Source organism: Vombatus ursinus, unplaced genomic scaffold (genome assembly GCF_900497805.2).
Source record: "Vombatus ursinus unplaced genomic scaffold, bare-nosed wombat genome assembly UNPS02007612.1, whole genome shotgun sequence".
Taxonomy (NCBI): Eukaryota; Metazoa; Chordata; class Mammalia; order Diprotodontia; family Vombatidae; genus Vombatus; species Vombatus ursinus.
Genome location: NW_020947390.1, coordinates 11,040,700 through 11,065,746, shown reverse-complemented (window position 1 = coordinate 11,065,746; position 25,047 = coordinate 11,040,700). Strand labels below are relative to the sequence as shown.

The following is a 25,047-nucleotide window of genomic DNA, read 5'->3' as shown; positions in this document are numbered from 1 at the left end:
AATAACCTTAAATCTGCATCCCTATCATATGTAAATTAAACAGTAGGAAACAAGACACTTTGTGTCTTTTCTCCATGAGATTCGACCTAAATATTTCTTTCACAACTATCCCTTTCTGCCCCTTCATTAAAATTAATAAAATTGTCCAAATCAGAAAGGAGCAACACTTTATGCTTATCTTTTCTCTTTTAATCTATCCCCCACCCCACAACTCCCATCATATTTCATGAGCTGAAAAAATAAACACAATAGTCCAAGGAGTTTGCAGTGGTCCATTGGGATTTTAGGATGAGTTTAAAATGACAGTATGGTGTAGTGAAAAGAGCGTTAGATTTAGATTCAGTGGGCCCAGGTCTAAATCCCAGTTCTAGCACTGACTACCTGTATAACCTCAAGAGAATCCCTCAGTCCCTTTTAGCTTCAGCTCCCTCATCTCTAAAATGAGGGAATCAGACTAAATGACGTCTATGGTGTCTTCCAACTCTAAATCTATGATCTTATGACCTTCACATGGGCAGCTGAGTGGTGAAATCCTGACTCTGGGTTAGGCGAGTTGATGAGGAATCGACTAATAAGTATCCTGGTGTAGAATCAGGCCCACAGACTGGTGGAATTGGGAGAGTGGGGGAAAAGATTCCTAGAGATTACTATTGTTCTAAAGCTGTTAAAATTAGAAGCCAACCCGATGAGTATCTCCATGCCCTGGAGGTAGAGCAAGGAGGTGTCAACAGGGACCAGGGCTCAAGGTGGACACTCACAACTTTTGAATGAGCCCATAAAACCAACCTTTGAGTACAGAGTATATAGAAATCAGAAATGCTTCTATTTCAAGAGAGTTAGGCTTACAGTACTGTAGTGTTCATCCTACATGGTTCCTTTAAGTTCACAGAATCATAGAATCTCAGATTTGGAAGGGATCTCAGAGCACATCAGAGGACATCCCTATTATAAACAAGAATTCCCTCCTATAATATACCTGACAAGTGGTCATCCAGTCCATGCTTGAAGACCTTTAATAAGGAGGAGCCCATTAACTCCCTTGGACAGCTACAATCTCTAGGAAGTTTTTCCTCACTTAGAGCAGAAATCTATTTCTTTGCAACTTCCACTCACTTTTCCTAGTTCCCAAGTTATGGAGTTCCTCCCTTTGTCCCTCCCATCCTTCCCCCTCGATTTCTTCCCACTTGGGTCCGTGGTCCAGACTGGCAGATGGACTAGCCTAGGTTTAAAATTAGTTGAAGACTCTTTTCTCTGCCCCTCCTCTCCAGCCTGTCATTGTCTTTCTTTCTCTGTCTCTTATACAAAGACACAGACACACACACACAGACACACACACACCTAATAGGATTATAGATTTAGAATTGTAAAGCACCTTATAAATCATTTAGTCCAAACTCTCTCATTTTACCGATAAGGACTCTAACGTCTAAAAAGTGAGTGACTTGCACAAGATCCCTCTGGTACTAAGTGATAGATAATAGAACTCAAGTCCTGTGACTCCAAGTTCAGGGTTCTTTCTACCATACCATGATGGCTTCTCAAATCCCCACCTTTCCTCACCAGTCAGGTTTTCCTATGAGACTCTTCGCAGCAAGAGGAAGAGGGAAAAGAGAGAGGTCAGAATAGCCCAGCATACTCCCTCCAGCTCCACCCAGTGGGAATGTGGTAAAAGGGTCATTTCCCCTGTCATCTAATGAATATTACTAGGGCTTCCACAATCTTGAAGGTTAATAGTATACTGAACCATTTGCCTGGCATCTAGCATGTAGGTCTCTCTCTTACTTTTATCAAAGAGACTTTTCAAATTAGGTAGTCACCAGACTCAGGAAGTCTGAGGCTGACTTGTGAGACAATCCCTAGAAGAGTGTGTTTGGGACAGGCCTGGAGGAATGACAAAGAATTCATTCCTAATAGAGACACTACACTTCGGCTCCCCAGAATCTATAGGACTACATGACATATCTCTCTCTCTCTTTCTCTCTCTCTCTCTCAATCTATCTATCTCTATCTCTATCTCTCTCATCTTTTAAATGAGAAACTCTTAAATTTCAAATATTTCCATTTTGCAGTGCCACCTTTCTCCTGGAGACTTGTAGGCATTTGTGGAAAGGGAAGACTTCAATTACAGATCTAAAGTGACCTCAATTCCTTTTTAAAATTCCTCTAATATCCATGCTTATGTTCTGCTATCAACTAGCAGGGGCAAGGTAAACACCTCCACGTCTGACATTTAAAGCAAATATTTAAAGTCTTAGATGGCAGAACCAAGGTACAGAATGTTTAACAATCCTAATTAGGGAGAGGGAGGAAAAGTCAGGTAGGAACCCGCCCCTTTGCAAAGAGATTGGCTCCCTCTCCACCCCCGGGACTTACCTGGTGAGTCTTGGTTGGTCAGGCATAGAGAATTGTGTCATTAAAGTGTTGTCAAAATGAGCCCTGTAGGTGTGGGTTGTGCCACAGGAGTGTAGTTTCAGACTCCCAGAGGAAGAAGGCTTACTATTGGCTATGGGACCAGGCTCATGAAGGTATTTTTAATGCCTTGGAAAATGTCAACGTAGCAGGAGGCGCCAAGGGACTTAAATGTAAATCCTACACACCGAAGAAAATGACGAAAGTTCCTCAGGGGTTTGATTTCAGTTTCTTAAATGATGAAGAAGCCAGGCAGATCCTGCAGGTCTTGGAGAGAAACGAGGAGCTCCAGAGGGCAGAGAAGGACAGAATCAGGTACAGAGAGAATGGCTTTCTCTTCCTCTGTGATTAGACACAGTAGGGCACTAGCAAAAAGAACCCACAGGGTCTACACTGTACAGACACATCCCATTAGGGGTTCCCCTCCGTGAACTCTGGAAGAGCTAGGCTGGGCATGTGTTAAAGGAAGGAGGAAGCTGGCTGATCTGTCCTGGGACCGGGTTGCACCTGGCTACCTCTCAGACGAGCTGAGCTGACATGCTTTCCCATTGTGGGCCTGGGCACCTCTCAGCAGCCTTAGCTGCCTCTGCCCAGTGGGGCTGCTGCTGCTGCTGTAGCCACTGCCAGCAGAACTTGGCCTCTGGGGGGCTAAAGGAGGGTGGGGATGGAAAGCTGGTGAACAAGTCTGAACAAATGGCAGGTTCCTTGGGAAGACAAGTGGGGAGGATCTTGTGGGGTTGGGTACTTTTTAAAACTCTGGGCAGAATTGTTGGACGGAAGCCCTGGAAGGGCACCTGAGAGGTCATCTCCTCCAACTCTCTCATTTTACAGGTGAGGAAAAGTGAGGCCCAGAGAGGTTTAATGTCTTGCCCAAGGTCACACAACTAATTTAATAGCTGCTCTTATTTCCTCCTTTCCCTCTTGTTTTTTCTCTGAATCCCTGTGATAGAACAGCTAACATTTATATACACTGTGTAGTTTTGAAAGCTTTTTACATATGTTAGCTCATATGATCCTCCCAACAACCTTGTGAGGAGATACAAGTTTTATTATTCTCATTTTACAGATGAGGAAACAGAGGTTCACAGAAACTGACCTGTCCATAATCAAACAACTAATAACAATAATAAACAGGACTCAAACCCACATCATTTTTAACTATGATGCTTTAAAAAAAAAGTTATATTGATGTATTTTGCTTTTTACAGCAATACCCTTATTTGATGGACAACACTCCCTCTCCTTATAATAAAGAAAAACAGTGCAGCAAAATTAATCAATAGAGCATTTACATCATCCTGTCCTGATAGTATCCCACCTTTCTATTAAGAGGAAGGAACCAAATTCCTTGTTTGTCCTCTGGGACCAATATTGGTCAAAGCATTTAATCTGAATTTAATTACTTTTTAGTGTTGTGTTTATTTACTGTTATTATAGTTGTATATAGTATTCTCCTATCTCTGCTTTCTTTACTCTGCCTCAGTTTATACATATCTTCCCATTTTCCTCTTAATTCCTCACATTCATTGTTCCTTACAGTGCAATTACATTCCATTAATTCATATAACACATTTTTTTAGCAATCAATTTTGTTTCCAGAAAAGTACAGTTTATATGGGGGGATCTTTCTTTTTCTGTTTGACCGTGTTGGGATTTATGTCCAACAGAAGGGTCATTGGTTCAAAAGATACAAATAATTCAGTGTTTTTTCTTGTATAATTATGAATTATTTTCCAGGATGGTTGGACCAACTTCTAATTCTACCAAGAATATATTAGTGTGCCTATCTTCCTTCATTTCCTCCAACACTGACCATTTTAATCTTTTATAGTTTATCATTTTGCCAACTTGCTAAGCATAAGGTAAACACTGAGAATTGTAATTTGGATTTCTGTTATTAGTGATTTTAGCAGTTTTAAAAAATATGATGATTGCTGTTTTGTGTGTCTTCTTTTGAAAATTGTCCATATCCTTTGACCATTTGCCCAAAGACTCAGTCTTAAATGTATGTCAGCCACCTACATATCTTGGACATCAGACTTTTATCAGTGTATTTGATACAAAGATTATTTTCCTAAGCTTTTATCATCACCATTACTAATTTAATGCCAAGGTCAGAACTGACCTAGTTGAGTGGAAAGAGCGATAGATTATGAATCAAGAAACCTGAGTTTTAATACAAGACTTTGCCACTAACTAATCATGTGATCCTGGACAAGTCATGTCCTTTCTTCTGTGGGCCTCAGTCTCATCTGTACAAATGATCAACTAGAATAATGACTAAGATCCCTTCTTACTGATATAATGGGAGTCTCTATTCCCAGCCAGACCTCTATATCTTGAGATTTTCTCAAAGATAGCTGGAGATGTCTCTTCTCATTTAATCTATTCATCTTAAGATATCATCAGCTTGAAGAGACCACACGGAGGTTAAAACAGCTCTTGAGGGTTCTTAGCTTGTCACTATGTCAGGGTTACATATGAGCCTGGGAGGGAAAGTGTCTTTTCATTCAGTCTTTCTCATTCCTCAAATCATACACATAATTTTAACACATTTGCTCCAAAGCTACTGAGAAATGAACTCCCCCTCCTCTTTTTCATGTTCCTCTCATCCCTCTAACATACACACACACACACACACACACACACACACACATACACACACACACACGCACACACACACACACACTTGTGGCAGTCCCAGTACACCTGGCAATGAATGATACACTTCCTCCCTCTCAAAGACGGAGTCTCAAGAAATCTCAGTGACAAATAGAGCAGCCCAAGAAACACTCTTGAGATCTTAGGAGTGGGCAGGTGTTCGGCTGGACTTCACTAAGTCCTTGCTAATCTTGTCTGCTGGAAGCTCCTAGACAATTTCACCTTTGACAATTCTACACAAAGAAAGGTGCCTAAGTGATTAGTTACTAGTCAATGAAGGTCAGAAAGAGAATTTCCACCTTGGCCAGAAATAGTAAACTAACCAGTTTTTCTGCTGCGGAAGCCTTAGGTAAGCCTCAGCATGACTTTGACCTAAGCAAAAGTTTCTCTTGTTGGCAAAAGAGGGGAATTAAAAGTGTTATGCTCAGTGCCCTACTTGAAATGTAGAATTGGTTGGAACTGATCTTAGGATCATAGATTCAGAACTGGAAAGGACCTCAGAGGTCATTTTACTTTACAGATGAAGAAACTGAGGCCCAGAGAGGTTAGCCAATAGCTAGGGGCACAGTCAGGATTTGAACTGAGGTCTGTAGATACCGGAGCCAGCACTCATGGTACTAGAACACCCTGAGAGGAATTATTGCTGAACATCCATTTGGTAAAGTGACCTTTATGCTCCAAGTCTGCAGTCCCTTCTGGCACCACATAACTAATGCACCAGAACCTTTAGTAACTTTGGTTGCAGAGAGGCAGAGAATCCACTGGACATGGACTTCAATTTTTTTTTTTTTGCCCTAGACATAGACCTCAGAGTCAGGGTTGAATTACCTGGGGAAGTGGATTGTGTACCCCCATGCTCTGCTTCTATATTGATGGACTCTTCAAAAATGCCTGTCAGTTACTTAAATATATAACCCCATGGAGTTTGGTTCCCAGGGTCAGGATATTACATAACAGAAAGAACCCCAGAACTTTATATCATTAGAACTGAAAAGGAATCTTACAGATTATCTAATCCTCTTTTTTTATAGAGAGGAAACTGAGGCTCAGAAGGGTGAAATAATTTGCCTAAGGTTACATAGCTAGTTCATAGTTATCAAAATTGGGACTCAAATCCACCTCTCTCTCTCTCTCTCTCTCTCTCTCTCTCTCTCCCTCTCTCTCTCTCTTTCTCTCTCTCTCTCTCTCTCTCCCTTTCTCTCTCTCTCTCTCTCTTTCTCTCTCTCCTCTCTCCATTATATCATAGCTGTTTCACTGAGAAAGGATTCAGGAGACCTGCATTTTTGTTCTAACTTTGCCATTAACTAGTTATCTATAATTAAATTAGTTATTTGACCTCAGTGAGCCTCAGTTTCTTTATGTATAAAATGAGAGGATTGAGTTAAATGATCTTTAAGGTCCTTTCCAGTTCTACCAGTCCAGGATTCTAAGACCTTTGGATTGACTTGGCAAAGAAAATGGAAATGTGTTCACAGATGACATGGAAGGAATAGGATCAATTGGTCAGTCAACAAGCATTTATTAATCAGTTACTATGTGCTAGGCACTGTGCTAAGCACTGAGGATAGAGAAAGGTAAAAATTTAATCCCTTCCCTCAAAGAACTCACATGCTAGTGGGGGAAACAACATACAAAAAAATTGTATATACAAGATAAATACAGTGTAAATGAAAGAAATCTCTGAGAGAAGGCACTAGCAATAGAGAGACAGAGGACAGGGATAGAGAATGGAAAATGGGGAGGGTGTAGAACCAAGAAAAGCCTCCTACAGAATAAGGAATTTGAACTGAGTAAGGAAAGAAGCCGGGGAAATCAGAAAATGAAGGTGAGGAGGGAGGATATCATAGGCATAGGGGACACAAAAACTTAGTGTCAGGAGATGGAGTCTTGTATGTGGGACAACACAAGAAGTCCAGGGGCACTAGATAGTAGAGTCCATAGAGGCGAGTAAAGACTAATAAAGCCATATTATGTAGAAGAGGCCAGGTCATGAAGGGCTTTAAATGTCAGAGGAGTCTATATTTGATTCTGGAGCTAATAAGGACCCACTGGTTTTTATTGAGGAGGAGAGTAATAGGGCCAGAACCACACTTCAAGAAAATCACTTTGATAGCCTAATGGGACATGGATTAGAATGGAAAGAGACTTAAGGCAAGGATACCAACCAGAAGGCCATGGAACAGTCCATACATGAGTCAAGAAAAGCCTGCAATAGGGTGGTGGCAATGTGAGTGGAGAAAAGTATTCAAGAGATGCTGTAAAGAAAGAAATAGCAAGACACGGCAACAGATAGTATATGTGAGCTCAACACAGGTAGGTGAAAATTTGGGGTTGAAATCAAGGTTTCAAGGTTGGACGAGAGAAAGAAATGTTGGTATACTTGGTAATAAACACAAAATTGGGAAGAGGGAAAGATTTTGGAGAAAACATAATAAATTCAGTTTTGGATACATTGAGTTTAATACATGTTTACAGGACATACAATATAAGATATTCAAGAGGCAGTTGGTGATGTAAGACTGAAGAGCAGTTTCAGTTTGGGATCAGGAGGGAGATTGCAGAGGGTTGAGAAGACAGTGAGAGGAAAAGAAATAGAGACACCAAGTGTGAACAGCTTTCTCAAGGACTTTATCCATGGAGTGGAAGAGAGATACAGGATGACAGCTAGCAGAGATGGCTATATTTTTAGGCAGCAGGGAATCAGCCAGTAGATAGAAAGAAATTGAAGATTAATGAGAGTGGGAGTGATAGATAGGACAATCTGCTGGAGAAGATGGGATAGAATAGGATCAAGGATCAATGAAAGACTTGTCTTGGAAAGGAGCACTCCTTCCTTACGTAAGGTGGGTAAAGGAGGAAATAATGAGGGAAGAAATTTGAGTGATAAAAGATGAGAAGAGAGCCTCAATTTTTTCACTGAAGTAAGGAGCAAAGTCCTTATCTTAGATTGGGAGGGATGCCGCAAGAAGCTTGATGAAGAATGAAAAATCTAGGAATAGCTGCTGTGGTGAGAGGGATCGCAACTGAATTTGGGAAGTATAAAAGGATTGCCTGAAGGACCCAGTGGAATTAGGTAACCTAGATTTGTAGTGAACTCAGTCAGAATGATTTCATGATTTTTCTCCAGTTCCATTCATTAGCATGTGAGTAATAGCAAAGGTAGCAGACAGTGATTGTAATCCAAGGTTGAGTTTTATTAGGCACAATCAACAAGATAAGGGCATAAGGGACCTGAATGTAGAGGATAATCTCTGTAAGACTCAAGACAGGGAAGAGAGAAGAAGGTAGCCAGGGCAGGGGTGATGGCCTGGAAAAGAACTGAGGGGTAGAGGGATTGGGGGTCACATTGAAGATAAAGGAGGGTTTGTAAAGCTGAGGAAAAGATGGAATGTTAAAAGATTATGATCAGATAAAGGAATTTTGGAGTTCATTTACATGGAAGTGTGCAGCTGGGATGAAATGCAGGAGTGGGTCATGGGAACTGATAGATTGAGTATCTGAAAAGTATTAACATGTATATTGAAATATTAATATGTATGTTGAAATCCTGTAATGTATGGGGAGTAAGGATGGAGAAAAAGACTGCAAACCGATCACTGAACTCATTGAGGAAGGAAGAAGTATGTACTAGGGATCAGTAAATGACAGTTTCTAGAATGTTGATTGGGCCACAAATTTGCATTGAATGAACCTAGACTAGACGGAGAAATGGTTTCTGAGTGCTGGTGGTAGAGATGGAGTCTGAAAGTAGCAATGAGGAGCAAAGCATTTTTGCACTCCTTCACCGCACCAGTGAACTAGGGTGTGAATGAAAGTGTAATCAACACCGGTCAATCTCATCAGAAGAGACTTCGGTCTCAATGAGAGCCATAAAATAGAGGCAGTGGGGTAGGAAAAGTTTTAAGATGAAAGCAAGTTTGTTCAGTATGGAGCAGACACCCCAGAGAGCACAGTGAAAGAGAATGGTAGATCTTGAGTAGGATATTAGAGGGTTAGGTTAATGGGGATGAGAATGAAGAAGCAGGCAAGTAGGGGCTGGGAAATGAGGTTTGTACAATGACAGTTGGGGGTTCAGAGTCATTGGCATGGGAGGTAGGAGTTTGGTAACCAAGCACGAATGAATCCAGGTAGATGATCAGTGCTAGAGAGAGGTCTATTGACTCTGGCAGGTGGTTAGACTATTTCAGGCCTTCCCTCCTTCTAGGTCCAACCTCTTGGTGTTTTGTCATCTAGTCCAAAAAGCACACCAAATGCAAGAACTTTTTCCACAGGTTCCCTGACAGGCGACCACTCAGCCACTGTTCAAATACTCCAAATAATAGGCAACAATGAATTTTCAGTCCTGTAGCTTTATAAGCAAGTCATAAAAATTACCTTCCTTTCCACGCAAAGAAATTTTCACTGGGACATTTGGCCTGATTTTTGCCTTGTTCTATTCCCCTTTGTCAGCTGTTTTGTATTATGAAGAGGAATTGAAGCTGTACTAAATTCGCTGTGTTAAGGTGATGGTCTCCCCGGAGGCATGTTTTTATATCCCACTTCTGACAGTATCTTGTAAAGGAAGTAGTGTGGGACAGAAAAAAAAGCATTGATTCTGAAGTCGGAGGACCAGGACAGGGAAATCTCGCCTGTGATGCTAGCTGTTTAACCTTGGTGTTAAGAAATACTGGACATATACCATATCCAGTATGGGTCTGGTGGTGCCCCCATATGGGTTTGAGACCCCCTCTTACTCTGGTTCACAGCCTTTCCCTTGGTGCTGAAATACTCAGCCTGTGGAGTGCTCCTGGCCCAACCCTGTCTCCAATATCTGCAGATTTCCCTCTCTGTCTCCTTATGTCAACCTCGGCCAGGGACAGGATTAACTGTGACTTTTTCTGCGTTTCCTCATTAGGACCCATGCTGGCACATTTTCTAGATCTGTTTGGAGGAGTTCTGGAATGGGAGCTCATCACAGCTCTGCCATATAGATATCTATTGTTTGTACGTAGTTGAATGTTTGCGTGTTATCTTCCTCATTTGAACATGACCTCCTTGAGAGCAAGAACTGGTCGTTCTTTGTATCCTCAACTCTCAGCCTCACAACAGCTGGGAGGAGGTAAATGCTATTACTTTCCCCATTTTACTGATGAGAAAACTGAAACCAAAAAGGGTCAAGTGACTTTTTCTGGATTATACAGCTATCACATGAGACTAAATTTGAATTTGGGTCTTCCTGACTCCAGGTCAAAGAGTTCTATCCACTGCATAACCTAGCTGCCTCTGAAAGATAAAGAAACTGAGCCTCAAATAAATTATATGCCAGTCACCTACGTGGGGCAGCTAGGTGGTTCAGTGGATAGATCACCAGGCCTGGAGTCAGGAAGACTCATCTTCCTGAGTTCAAATGTGGCCTCAAACACTTACTAGCTGGGTGACCTTGAGTAAGTCACTTAATCCATTTTCCTCAGTTCCTCATCTGTAAAATGAGCTAGAGAAGGAAATGGCAAACTCCTCCAGTATCTCGGGGTCACAAAGAGTCAGACAGGATTAAAAAATGGCTGAACAAACACCTACTTAGTGGTAGACTGGGACTAGAACCCAGGTCTTCAGATTCTGAAATCTTTGCTGAACACTTCCCCTCACAGGAAGGAGAAGAGAAAGTGAAATAAAGAAGCTGGAGCTAATTTTGACAGAATCTTAGCTGCCTCTCTTCTATTGTCTCTTAAACTTAAAGGGGTCAGTGGGAGGATTGTGCTAGTTTGCTCTCAGCACTATTATTACCTGGTATTTGTATGCTATGTGTTCTGTTGAGCTTTACCTTTTATTTGTGCTTTTTAAAATGCTTTCACATCTATTTCCTCATTTCATCCTTACAAAAACTCTATAATATAGGCAGGGGAGGTATTATAACCTTAGAATCATATAATCTCAAATTTAAGAGGACCCTTAGGGGTTATCTTGTCCAATCTCCTCTGTATCCAATGCTTAACACAGTGCCTGGCACATAGTAGGCATTAATAACTGCATATTGATTGATTGAATACTTATTGATATCTCCAATAGCTCGTATCTAGTCTCTATTTTACCTCTGCTGGGGTGAGGAACAAACACCCTTACCCCTGAGTCAGCCCATTCTATTTTGGAACTATTTTAATTTTTTTTGGAAGTTCTTCCTTATACTGGGCCAAAATTTGTGTCCCCATAATTCCCTGGTTCCTAGTTCTGCCCTCTGCAGCTCCAATGATTACCTAATTCCTCTTCCACATGCCAGCTGATTTGGAGTTTTAAGGTAGCAATCAAAGCAATATGTATATGTCTTGTTTCTTTTTTTAAAATCATGCTGCCCCTAAATCTTGTCTTTTCCAAACTAAATATAGTTAATTCTTTCAGCTATTCTTCGGGTGACATGATTCTGAGACTACCATTGGGGATGTCCTCCAGTTTGTCAATGACCTTCTTATAATGTTGAGCTCAGCATTGACCACAGCATCCCTGATGTGGTCTGAGAAGCATAGAATATGATCACGTCCCTTGTTCTGGATACTGTACTGCTATCAATATAGCCAGTGATTGCCATTAGATTTGGGTTTGGGGTTTTTTTTTTAAGCAACTAAATAATGCTATTTGTTATTTACTTAAGTTTACAGTCAACTAAAATCCTTAAATACTTATCACATGAGCTATTTTTTGAACATATCCACCTTGTCTTACTCTTGTGCAATTTATTTTTTTAACCTTGCAGGACTTTATATTTATCTTTACTGAATCTCATCTTCCTAGATTCTGTTGTTCTAGCCTAGATTCTTTTTTTTTTTTTTTAGGCAATTGGGGTTAAGTGACTTGCCCATGGTCACACAGCTGGTGTCAAGCGTTTGGTCTGAGGTCAAATTCGAACTCAGGTCTTCCTGACTTCAGGGCTGGTGCTCTATACACTGTGCCACCTAGCTGCCCCTCTAGCCTAGATTCTTGAACAAGCTAGATTCTTTTTGAATCTTGACTGTTATCCAGCATTTTTCTGATCTCTCCCAGATTCATGTGATTCAAATATTTGAAAAACATGCCTGTGCCTTCATCCAAGTGCTCAGTGAAGAGTAGCCAACTTCAGAACCTTCTGGTAGAAATCATAAATAAATCATATTTATGTGGCACTGCAAGGTTAGCAGTACTTTTTTCATAATAGCCCTATATGGGAGATATCATGATACAGGGGAAAGAGGTATGGATCTGAAGTTAGAGAACCTGGGTTCCAATCTCACTTCTATCCCTTACTACCTGTATTACCAGTATTCTCTGGGGCTCACCTTCCTCACTTGTAAAGTGAAGGAGTTGAACTAACTGCCATATAATATCCCTTCACACACTAAATCTATGACCAATCTCCACCTATCATATTGAGACAGATATTACATATATTATTATCCATGTTGTACAAATGATGAAACAGGCACAGAGAGTTGAAATGACTGGCCCACAATTTTATAGCTAGCAAGTGATATTTGAACTAGTGTCTCTCTTGATTCCAAATCCAGTGACTTTTCCACTATACCTTGCCATCTCTCACAGCATACACTAGAGACCTCCATTCAGCTTGACATCAAACCACTGATAATAGTAAATGATATTTCTGTGGTATGCTTTTATAACAACAACCCTAGAAGATAGGTAGTAGGTATATTATTTTTTCTATTTTACAAATAAGGAAACTGAGGTTCACTGTGACTAAATGATTTGCTCATGGTAACAGAACTAGTAAGTAGCAGAGCTGGAATTTGAACCCAGGTTTCCTGACTCCAAGGCCGACACTCTTTCAGGTTTGGCCAGCCATACATCCATCACCCTGTGTTATCATCTATCTCAACCACAAGGATATGAGAAACATTGTTAGCTGTCTTATTAGAATCCAAATATTCTATGGGAGGCTGTCAGTCAATCAATGAGCATTTCTTAAGTGCCCATTATGTGCCAGGCACTGTGCTGAGTACTAGAGATACAAAGATCAGAAGATAATCCCTGCTCTCAAGGAGCTTATAGTCCAATTGGGGAGACAACATGCAAATGGCTATATACAAGCAAAATATACAAAGGATAAATTTGAGATAATAGAAGGAAGGCACTAACATTCAATGGTATCAGGAAAGGCTTCTTGCAGAATGTGGGATTTTAGCTGAGATTCGAAGGAAGCCAGAGAATCCTGGAGGGAGAGACAGGGAAGGGAAAAGAAGGAGAGGGGGCAGAGAGATAGCGAAAGAGGAAGAAAGAGAAGGTGAGAGAGGGAGAAAGAGGGAGGGGGAAAGAAAGGGGGAGAAAGGGAGAGATAGGGAGAGAGGGAGAAAGGAAGAAGGGAGGAGAGAGAGGGGGTAGATAAGGGAAGATAGGGAGAAAGGAAGGGAAAGGGGGAAGAGAGGGGGAGATATGGAGAGAGAAGAGAAAGAAGAGGAGAGAGAGAGACAGAGAAGGAGAAAGCAAGAGGGGGAGAGAGAAAGGAAGAAAGAGGGAGAGAAAGAGAGAAAGGGTATTTCAGGCGTGGGGAACAGCAGGTGAAAATGCTCAGAGGCTGGAGATGGAGTGTCTTGCATGAAGAAAAAGCACAGAAGCCAGGGTCACTGGATCATGGAGAAGAGTAAAGTGTAAGAGGAGTGGAAAGGTAGGAAGATGCTAGGTTGTAAAGGGCTTTAAAAGTCAAACAGAAGATTGTACCTTTGATCCTGGAGGTAACAGGTAACTAGAGTTTATTCAATAGTAAAGGGGACATGGCCAGTCTTGAGCTTTAGGAATATCACTTTAATAACTGAGTAGAAGATAGACAGGAGTAGAAAATTGAGGGAGGGAGAGCAACCAGCAGGCTACTCAGACAGTCTGGGTGTGAGGTGTTGGGAGCCTGTACTAGGATGGCGGCAGTTTAAGAGGACAGAAGGGGTGTATGATGATAATGAAGGTAAAATTGACCAGATCTCCTGATGTCAGTTTTCCTGTTCCCTGTTTTGGGGCTTTTATTGCCCAGATAAAATCAGTGCCTTTCATTCCTTTTACATCAGTGGAGTTCTATTTTGGCTTCTTGAGACTGGCATGGAACTGTGATAGGAAAGGAGCACAATAGTTTATGTAGAGTAGGTGCTTAATAAATGCTAATTGGATTGGATTAAATGGGTAGGTCAGATTTAAGAAATCTGCCATATCCAATTATGTTCTATGAACTATACAATAACAATAATGAAAGTTTTAATTTATGCACTTTAGAGATATAAAGCACTTTCCCTAAATTATCTCATTCAATCTTCACAATAACCCTTTGAGGTATTATTACCCTAGTTTTACAAATGAGAAGACTGAGCTGCGCAAGGTTAAGTGACTTGCTTGGTACAGCAAATAAATGACAGAATTCATCCATGCAATTATTCAACAAACATGTTAAGTGTCCACTGTGAGCCATAGTTCTGTGTGCTAGTCACTGGAGATATAAGGACAAAAATGAAACAGTATGAGCTCTCAAAGAGCTTAACATTCTATTTAGGAGAGAGGACACGTACACAGATCAATAAATAGAAATTGTAGAAAGTTTAATTTTTTGTAGAAGAATCAGGATTGGTCCTGTGTGAGCCTTAGAGGAAGCTAGGGAATCTACAAGGTGGAGGTGGGGGTGGAGGAGTCTGTTCCAGGTGTGGGACACAACCTACACACAAGCAGCCTGACTGAAAATGGAATGTTGTGTACAGGGAACAGCAAGTCACTCAGTTTGGCCGCACAGCTGAGGCTGTGAATGTGAGAAATGCGGAGTAAGGCTGGCAAGGTCAGCCAGAACCAGCTTGCAAAGAGCTCTGCCAAATGGAACAGGTTGTATTTTATCAATAGAGAGCCACTGAACCTTCTTGAGCCGTGGAGTGATATAGCTAAATGTGGGTTACTTTGGCAGCTGCATCTGGAGGATGCATTGGTCAGAGGATTTGAACTACATCCAACTGGGAAGCTATTACGACAGTTTAGGTGAGAGGTGATGAGGGCCAGATGAGAGGTGATGGGGCAAGTTGAAATCAGGTGTTTTCATTCCATCCACAAAGTATTTTATCAAGTGCCTGCTATGGCCATGGCACTGTGCTAGGGCTCTAAGTGCTAGGGCTCTAAGTACAATGCTCTTTCCACTACATCTTACCACACTACCTTCCTATTAAAATTTGTCCTTTTCCCTCTCTCCCCACTCTCCTGCATGAGACATCTATAAAAGCAGTGGGACTGTTTTTTGGTCTTTGGTTTTTTGAGATAAGCTAAATTGCAGAAGGTTCTTCTGGATTTACGGTCAGAGGACTAAAGTTCAAACTCTGACCCCATCACTAATTAGCTATTTTTGCATGGCTATAAAACATTTAACCCTTCTGAACCCTTCCAAAACCTGAATTTCTTCATTTATAAAATGGGAATAATAATAATGTCTCACTTTTCTTACTTCCCAGGGTTACTGTGAGGGTGAAATGAGACAATATATTGTGAATGTGCTTTTTAAACTGTAAAGCATGATACAAGTTATTATTATTCCATGAAAATATTACTTTGATGCCTATGGTGACAGGAATGTGAGCCTAGATTATTAAAGGCTGGGTGGCCAAAGGATCACAGTCTCTAAAAAGTCCTATCAGACTGGAAAGGCTTGGGGAGAAATGGTTTGCACATTATCTGAAAGCCCACCTAGTTAAGTGTGAAGGCTCACCACCAGAGGATTGATGTTACATTTTTTTTTCTGTCCCAGAACCTCATTGAGAACCATGTAAATAAGGCTTAGAGAGTCTGTCACCTGTAATAATAAAAAGAAGGTCTATACTGATAAAATCCTTGAAGTATCAAAGTATTATTATACTTCTCTTACATGTGAGAAAAAAAACTGAAGTCCAGAGAGTTTTTGACTAACATAAAGTCAAATATCAGGGACATCATGGGGGTAAGGGAGAATGCTATTTTCCCAAGGTCATTAAGACCAGTTGTTCTGTGTTGAAATGCACTTTACCACCCTGAAATCTGAATGACTCACATAGTCTCCTAGATTGCCTTTGTCATGTGGTATAGTTAGTCTAGATCTCACCACAAAACATGTACTAGTTGTGTGACCCTAGGCAAGTCATTTAATTTCTGTAAGTCTCAGTTTCCTCACCTGTAAAACTAGATAATTATAGTACAGTCACAGGGTGGTTGTGAGATCAAAGGAGATAATGTACAAAAGTACTAAATAAATATAAGCTATTATTATTATCCTTAAGATTGGCCTGGAAAATATGGCTGTGAATACAATAGCAGTATGAAGGCAGAGGTGTTAATAATAACAACAACGATAATAATAATAGCTAACATTTGTATAGCATTTTAAGGTTTGCAAAGTGCTTTTTATATGGTATCTCCTTTGATCCTCAACCCTGGGATGTTGTTTTTCTATAGATAAGGGAAATGAGGCAGACAGAGGTAAAGAGACTTGCCCAGGGAATTTGCTAATGTTCATTCCCGCCATCACAGAAAGCTCATAAAATACAGGAGGCTGAAGCTAGAGATGTGATCAAACTGAATAGTAACAATTTCTATATTTAGTAGTGACACTTCTAAATATAGGCTAAACTAATGTTCTTTAAACAGTGGTCAAATTCCAATGGGAGTTGTTGAGATCAGCTGTAAAGGGCCCGGCAGCTCTTGGGTGGTGGCTGCTGCATACCGCAAAGTATATGACTAGGAGTCGGCTTCATTCTCTGTGTCACCCTTCAGAAACTCTGAGGCCTGCTGTGATGACAAGGCATTTGTGCTCCCTTGGCAAGGCTTGAAAATTGGGCCCTTATATGTCACTCTTCCCCAGAGGCTGAGAGCGTTGACTATTTAACACCTGGGGTCTGATTTATCATGAAACAAATACTCTGAGTCGTGGGGATCAGAATTTTCTTGCATTAAAATATGAGCCTTTGTTAAAGTAAGATTAAAGTGTCCCTTGTTGAAACTGCCTGACCTCTCTGCCTCTTAGCATCCCTAGCCTCCTTCACAGCCCAGTCCAAGCACTACCTCCTCCTCCATGAGGCCTTTCCTGATTTCTTGACCAAATTATCTTGTATTTACTTTACATCTATTTTTATATACTTAATATGAATATGTTGTTTCCCCCAATAGAATTCAAAGTCCTTGAAGCAGGGACTGTTTTGTTTTTGTCTTTGTACGCTTTTTGGTGAGGCATTCGGGGTTAAGTGACTTGCCCAGGGTCACACAGCTAGAGTCAAGTGTCTGAGATCAGATTTGAACTCAGGTCTTCCTGACTCCAAGGCCAGAACTCTATCCATGGCACCACCTAGCTGCCCCAATAAATGCTTCTTAATTGATTGGTTGAAACCCCCTTGCCTGGTGTCCCCTAGACCTGTTTTGCCTATGGCTAGGTTTGGCTCTGGCTAAGAGGAATAGGCTAGAACTTTTTATTATTCCCATTTTATTATTATTCCCATTTTACAGATGAAGAAACTGAGGCAAACAGAGGCTAAATGACTTGTCCAGGGTCACACAGCTAGCATGCATCCGAGGTCGGATTTGAACTCAGATCTTCCTGAACTCAGGCTTGATGCCCTATCCACTGCTCCAAAAAGATAGCTCCTGCCCTTGCAAAGTGCTTGCAAAGTGAGTTAGGGAACAAGTAAAACCAACACCTGAACAGCCCCTACAAAGTTTGGGATCTAAGGTTGGAAGAGATCAGAAGAATATGCACTCATTTTCCCCCTAACCCTTCCCCTCCTCTTCCTAACTTTCCTATTACTCCTGAGGGTGCCGCCATCCTCTCTGTCACTCAGGCTCACAACCCTGGCCTCATCCTCGACTCTTCACTCTCTCTCATCAACCCCCACCCATATCCAATCTGTTGCCAAGGTCTGTCTTACCTTTAGAACATCTCTCTGACGCTGCCATCACCCTGGTGCAGACCCTCATCACCTCATGCTTGAACTATTGCCATAGCCTGCTGGTCGGACTCCTGGCCACAAGTCTCTCTCCATTCCTATCTAACCTCCATTGGCTGTCAAAATGATCTTCCTCCATTGCAGGTCTGATTGCATCACCCCCACTTTTCAATAAACCCCACTGATCCCTTATTACTTCCAAGATGACATATAAAATCCTGTGTTTGGCTTACAAAGCCTTTCTTACCTTTCCAGTCTTCTTATACCTTGCAACTCTCCAAGTTCTCTGAGATCCCTAGGCAGTCCATCTTCCTACTCTGGGCATTTTCACTGGCTGTCCTCTATGCCTGGCTTTCTTGGATTCCTTCAAGTCCCAGTTAAAATCCCACCTTCTACAGGAAAGACTTTTGTCATCCCCCTTAATGCTAATGCCTTCTCTCTGAGATTAAGCCCAATTTATCCTGTAGATAGATTGTTTGTACATGGTAGTTGGCATGTTGGCTCCCTGATCTGAGCTCCTTGAGGGCAGGAACCATCTTTTTGGAGCAGTGGATAGGGCATCAAGCCTGAGTTCAGGAAGATCTGAGTTCAAATCCGACCTCGGATGCATGCTAGCTGTGTGACCCTGGACAAGTCATTTAGCCTCTGTTTGCCTCAGTTTCTTCATCTGTAAAATGGGAATAATAATATCACCTACCTTGCAGGGTCATTGTGAGGATCAAATGACACTTAGCACAGTTCCTGGCACATAGTAAACACTATATAAATATCAGTTATTATTATTATTATTGTTAAATTACTCATGGGGCAAATGGAAGTTTTGAGCACAGCCTGATATTGGCAGGAAGGTCTCTCTTATCCCAACTCACCCAAACCCCCATCACCTGGAATCTCCCCCAAGCTACTATCACTAATCTTCTTGGAATTTACCAGATAGCAGACATTTCCTCCTTCAATTCTCATCCTGTCATTGAGCCTATAGAAATTAGCTCTCTCCTACTCTAGCTGAATAAAAAGCTACTAAAACTAAAGTTTCAAGGCCAAAATGAATAAAATCACTTTTGTCAATCTGAGCAGAAGATGACAGCTCTGCTGAGGCAGCAGCCGCTCTTGCTGGAGGAAGAAAAAGTCAATGATCTGAAAGTCCTTGGGCAGCCTGCCCACACTTTCAGTCTCTGCAATCCCTTTCCACTGGATCAGGCAGAATCACACCACTCCCCCACCTAACCTCAGACTTCGGGTTCTCTGGTAAGGTTTTCACTCTCCTGTCCTGCCCTCCCTCACCGCCCCCTACTCGCAGCACGTGTTGATAAATTAAAGGCTCAGATCACAACTGGATTTTTGAGGAGAGGACCACATCATGTTGGCAGCAAAAACTTTAAGCCACAACAGTAAGGGACAGCAGCAAAACCCACACCTATTTGTTTGTAAGGACAAATGAACACTTTTGCTTGTACCTTTTGCTCTGGCCAGGCAAGCCTTCTCATTGATCAACGCACATGGATAGTCTGAGGGCTCATATTGTCCTCACCATTACAATGCTTCACCACTGGTGTTCAGAGTGCTTTCCTTGTGGCTGTGGCAAGTTTCAAGAAGGATCATTCACAAAGTCCTTGCCCTTGAGAAGTTCATTGTTTTTGGAAGAAGAAATGGAATGAACACAAATAGAAGTAACCAAAGCATGACCATAGACACATTACATGACTATTTCTCACTGCATAGGAATGTTATGCAGTGTTTCCCAACCCCAACTATACATTGGACATGCAGAATATCTAAATTCCCTACCTTAGACTTGGACTGTCTCCTGCAGTCTTAGAACATGTGCTCTCCAAGACTCAGGGAGCAGAGGCCAGAACTGAGGAGAATATAAGGACTTTGAATGAGAAGAGAAGAATGCAAGAAAGTGGCATCAGCTCTTCTGTCTCTCTCTCTGTCTTCGTCTCTCTTTCTCTGTCTCTAACTCTCTGTCTCCGTCTCCATCTCCCTCTCTTTCTCTCTCCTTCCTCTCCCTCCCCTTTCTGTCTCTGTCTGTTTCTCTGTCTCTATCTCCCTATCTCTCCCACTCCCTCCCCACTCCCTTTGTGTCTCAGTCCTTCTCTCTTAAATTTATACTTTAAGAAATCAGGACTTTTTGTTTGTAAAAGTTTTGTGAACCAAAAAATATTCGACACAGACCACAGTGCTGGTCTATAGACCAATGTAAGGAAACACCAGCATAAAGAACAGAGCACAGGATTTGACGTCCAAAGTCCTGGCCCTGCTACTTACTAGTCCTGTGATCTTGGGATGGTACCTAACTTTTTTGTGGCTCAGTTTCCTCATCTACAAAATAAGGGTGATAATATAGGCCTTGCTTACTTGGCAGGTTACAGTGGGAATGACAAGAGGTAAATATCTTCAAGTATTTGAAAGTATTTGAAGTATTCAAATTATTCAGAGTTTGAAATATTCAAAGTATCTTCAAGTATTTGAAAGGCTGGCACTGGAAGAGGGGTTAGATTTCTTCTACTTGTGCCCAGAGGGAAGATATTGGAGCTGTGAATTTCTGTCTTGATTCAAGGAAAATGTTGTTATCTGTTAGAGCTGTCCAAAAGTAGAATGGGTTACCTTAGGGGGAAACACATCCCTCCATCATTGGAGATATTCAAGGGAAGTCTGGAAGACTCTGCATTGGAGAGGTTGCAGAAAAAAATCCTGTTCTAGGCCTGGGTTGAACTAGGGTAGCTTCTGAATTCCCTTCTCACTTTGAGATTGTATGATTCTGAGATAACAAATATAAAAAACACTTTGTAAATTGTAGAATCCTATACAAACATGAGGGATTGTTATTAGGATTAATTTTATGAGAGACAGCATTGCATAGTCAAGAAGGTTAGGGCTCAAATCCTTCTCTAAGAGATACTAGGTGCTTAATGAAGGTTGGTTGACCGATTGATTGACAAGTCACTCAAACCCTCAATACCCTCTGGCAGCCCTGCAAGACGCTAAGACTAGTTGCCCTTTTGCAACAGAGGGGACCAAGCGGGGAACCTGCTACCTCGAGCCTTGAGGCCATATGTGGCTCTTTAGGTCCTCAAGTGCAGCCCTTTGACTGAATCCTGCAGATTCCCCACCCCTTGTAGACTAAGACAAATTATTGTGATTATTGATATAGTAGAAGAAGCAATGGTTCTGGAGTCAAGAGAACAATGAGTTCAGATGCCACCTCTGACACTACCTGTGTGACCCTGGGCAAGTCACTTACCCTCCCTAGATTTCAGTTTCCTTTTCTGTAAAATGAGAGGATTGGACCAGATTGTCTCTGAGGTCCCTTCCAGTTTCAGTTTTATGATGCTGTGATCCTGCAATCAGAAGATAGCTGCAGAAGTTGCTTAAAAATCCCAAAGGGACAAAGGCAGAACTTGGGAAAGATGTGGGTCAATGGATCCTTCTCCAGAAGGAGAGAGAGAGCTCCTCTCTTCCCTTCCTCCTTCCCCTTGGCACCTAAAGAATATGTTATCCTTCTATTGGAACACCTGTCATTCCCCTAATAATAGGGAAATAGCGAGAGGGCAGGTGGTGCAGTAGATAGAGTGTTGGGCCTGAAGTCAGGAAGACTCATCTTCCTGAGTTCAAATCTGACCTCAGACGCTTCCTAGCTGTGTGACCCTGGGCAAGTCACTTAACCCTGTTTGCCTCAGTTTTTTCATCTGTAAAATGAGCTGGAGAAGGAAATGGAAAATCACTCCAGTATCTTTGCAAAAAAAAAACCCAAAAAACCCAAATGGGGTTACAAAGAGTTGGACATGACTGAGCAACAGCAAGATGACAGGGTCTTAGAAATGTGTAACAGTTTCCCAAGAAACTAACTTGCCGTGATATTTTCTTGAATCTACCCGAATTCGTCCTTGAGGTAACTGTAGGGGTCATATTTGTTCTCTGAATGACTTCATCTCACCCATACCTCTATTCTACAGATTTAAAACAAGTTGGAACCTTGGAGATCGTTGAGTCTGTTCTCCTTTCCCCATTCTACAAATGAAAAAACTGAGTTCTGGAAAAGAGGCGTGATTTATCCAAATTATATCAGCAGTGTGAGTAGGAGTCAGGATTCAAACTGAGGCCCTCTGATCCTAAATTCAGTGGCCCTTTCACTCTCCCACAATACCTCTGGCAAAGTACTAAACAAGGCAAGATTAGAGAACCTCAGTTCTCAGGAATGTTGCTTCAGTGGCATAGCCAACAGCGTTCTAAAACCTTACAGCTAATGCAATACTCTGCCCTGGAGAGACTTAATAAATGTTTATCGAATTGAACATTCCAAAATTTGTTCCCCAAACATGTGACAGGAGGCACCTTTCTCATCTTCTACCTTTTTAAAGATTCAAGAGGAAATCATGGGACTATAGCAACAAATCTATCTGTTGCTGGGTTTTTTTACTATCTGACTTAAGATAATCACATATTGACTCATTTCATTTTGATAAACACTTATTGTATATTACTATATGTGCAAACTTCAGATACATGAGACCATAGATTTAGAGCTAGAAAGGCCTTAGAACCTAACACAGCAGTGCCAGGCACACAATAGGGATTTAAGAGATGATTGTTAATTGACCTTAGAGGTCATCTAATGCAATCTCTCTTTTAACAGTTAAGGAAACTGAGACCTAGACAGGTGAGATTAGTTGCCCAAGATCACACAGGTAATGAGTAGCTGAGCCTGGACTTGAACCCTGTTCCCACAATTTCAAATCCAGGGCTCTTTCTATTATACCATTTATACTGCTGTGACTGGGGCCCCACAGTACAGAAAGTACAACTGGAGGGTGGGGAGGAGGGTAAAACAGCTAACGTTTAGATATTACTTGAAAGTTCACAAAACACTTTACATACCTGATCTTATTTGATCGTACTCACAGTGCTGTGAGATAAGTACTACAAGTATTTTACAGATGAGGAAACTGAGGCTCAGAGACTCAATGACTTATCTTTGTGGTGCAGTAGAAAGAGGACCTGTGTTTGAAGTCAGAGGACTTTTGTTCAAGTCCCAACTCACTATTTGTGTGACCCTGGACAGTTCTCTTCATCTTTCCAGACATCAATCTCACCATCTGTAAAATGACCTGTTAGGTTGAACTGGCATCTTTTGCAGCTATGATTACACAGGTAGTAAATGTTAGAGAAAGGCTTTGAACTTAGGTCTCATCTGATGCCAAGACAGGCAGGCTCGCCTCTGCATTGTTCTGCCAGTCTTAACCCAAATTTTGGACTGAAGAAAGTTACGTCCTGAGTTCCCACTTTCCCTTTTATTGTGTCCTTTTTTGATCACCTGTTGTACCTCCAACCCGTAACATCAGGTAACCAGACTGCTCCTGAGCATCTTCTTACCCTCTGTCAAATCTCTCCCAAGTAAAAATGTGATAAACCCATCCACATTTAAGTGTTAATGATACTTACCCTTACCAGTGGTATTAAATTTAAATTGGGTACAAAACTTTAAGCCAAGGGAATGAGGCCTTAATATGTGGAATTTCAGTCAACAGCCAACAAATGAGGAAGGTATTTGGAGGAGAACTTTCCAAGTATCCCTCAAATCACTTCACAAAGGTGCTGCTTTTTGGAGTATTTCTAAGACCAGGGCTGCATCCTTCTGGGGCTGTTGGGGAAAACAAGAAGACAAAATGTAACTTGAGGACCACAGAAGAAGCTGTGCTTCTCACGAGCTCTAGGGGGCAGTGTTAGAGAAGAAAGCCCAGAGAGGATCCTGACCAAAAGACTTATATTATCACTCCTTTTAGAGGGCTCACACCAAAAACAAGTTATTAGTCAGGGAAGGGTCGATTAGCTCTGAGAAGCCAAGCAATTGGCATAAAGGCCCAGTGTAGATCATTAAAGGTCCAGGTTAATTGTGAGAAGACAGGGGGTGGCTTAGACTGAGCAGTAGGGAAGCCTAAAAAGATGTTTGGAGGAACAACAATAATAATTAATAGCCAGCATTTACAAAGCACTTTAAAGTTTGCAACGTGTTTTGCAAATGCACTTTATAAATTTTGTTTGCAAAGTTTTCAAATCACTTTATGTATATTATCTCTCCTGACCCTGAAAATAGCCCTGTAGTGACGGGGAATAGTTACTGTTTGTTGTTCAGTCATTTTTGACTCTTCGTGATCCCATTTGGGGTTTTCTTGGCAAAGATACTGGAGTGATTTGCCATTTCCTTCTCCAGCTCATTTTACAAATGAGGAAACTGAGGCAAATAGAGTTAAATGACTTGCCCAGGGTCACACAGCTAGTAAGTGTCTGAAGCCAGATTTGCACTCAGGTCTTCCTAGCCACTCTATCCACTGTGCCACCTAGCTGCCCTAAAAAGGGGAATGAAGAGGACCTTAATCAGTCCAAGCTGTTTTATGTGACTCTGGCAAAAACAAACAAACAAACAAACAAAGAAAAAAACAGGGGGAGGGCACAGCTAAGATTGCTGGGATCCAGGCATGACATTTAGTAAGCACTCGTTCAATTCAGCAATTCATTAAATGGGTTAGTAATAATAAAAATACTCAGATGTAAATGGTACTTTCAGGTTTACAAAATGCTTTTCTCACAAGTATGTGTAAGGCAGGGAGGACAAAGTTTTTTTGGGGGGAGTCTGGACCTGTGATTTCATTAATGTGGTCACTTTCTGATGTGGAAATTCAATATGCTAATACTGATTGACCACTCAGCTATAATTTACTATCTTAGAGAGTAGCCCCATTGTACAGATGAGAAAACTGAGATTCCTAGAAGTGAAGTAACTTGCCCAATACCAAATAGCTAGTAAGCGACAGAGGTAAAATATGAACATTGACTCAAGTCTGCCCTAGTCCTTTGTTCCACCATACTCTCTACAGAGCACTCTATCAGTCTCTGAGAGAGATACAAAGATAAATGTGACATGGTCTCTGCCCTTTAGAAACTGATAGTCCATTAGGAGAAGTAAAACTTGCATATAACTAGCTATGATATGTGAAATGAAGTAATAATAATGGCTAACATTTATATAGCACTTACTGGCCTATGGGCCAGGCACTGTGCTAAGAACTTTATAATTATTATCTCATCTGATCCT

The 25,047-nt window shown here is 41.4% G+C and overlaps 1 protein-coding gene across 1 annotated transcript in view; it reads left to right on the top strand.

The window, feature by feature from the left end:
• Positions 1-2,474: 2,474 nt before the first annotated feature.
• Positions 2,475-25,047, top strand: part of EXPH5 (exophilin 5) — a 95,228-nt gene continuing 72,655 nt past the window's right edge. The window contains exon 1 of the mRNA XM_027849577.1: positions 2,475-2,724. Within this exon, the coding sequence (XP_027705378.1) occupies positions 2,606-2,724 (119 nt within the window). The 5' untranslated portion in view covers positions 2,475-2,605. The remainder of the gene's footprint in view (positions 2,725-25,047) is intronic.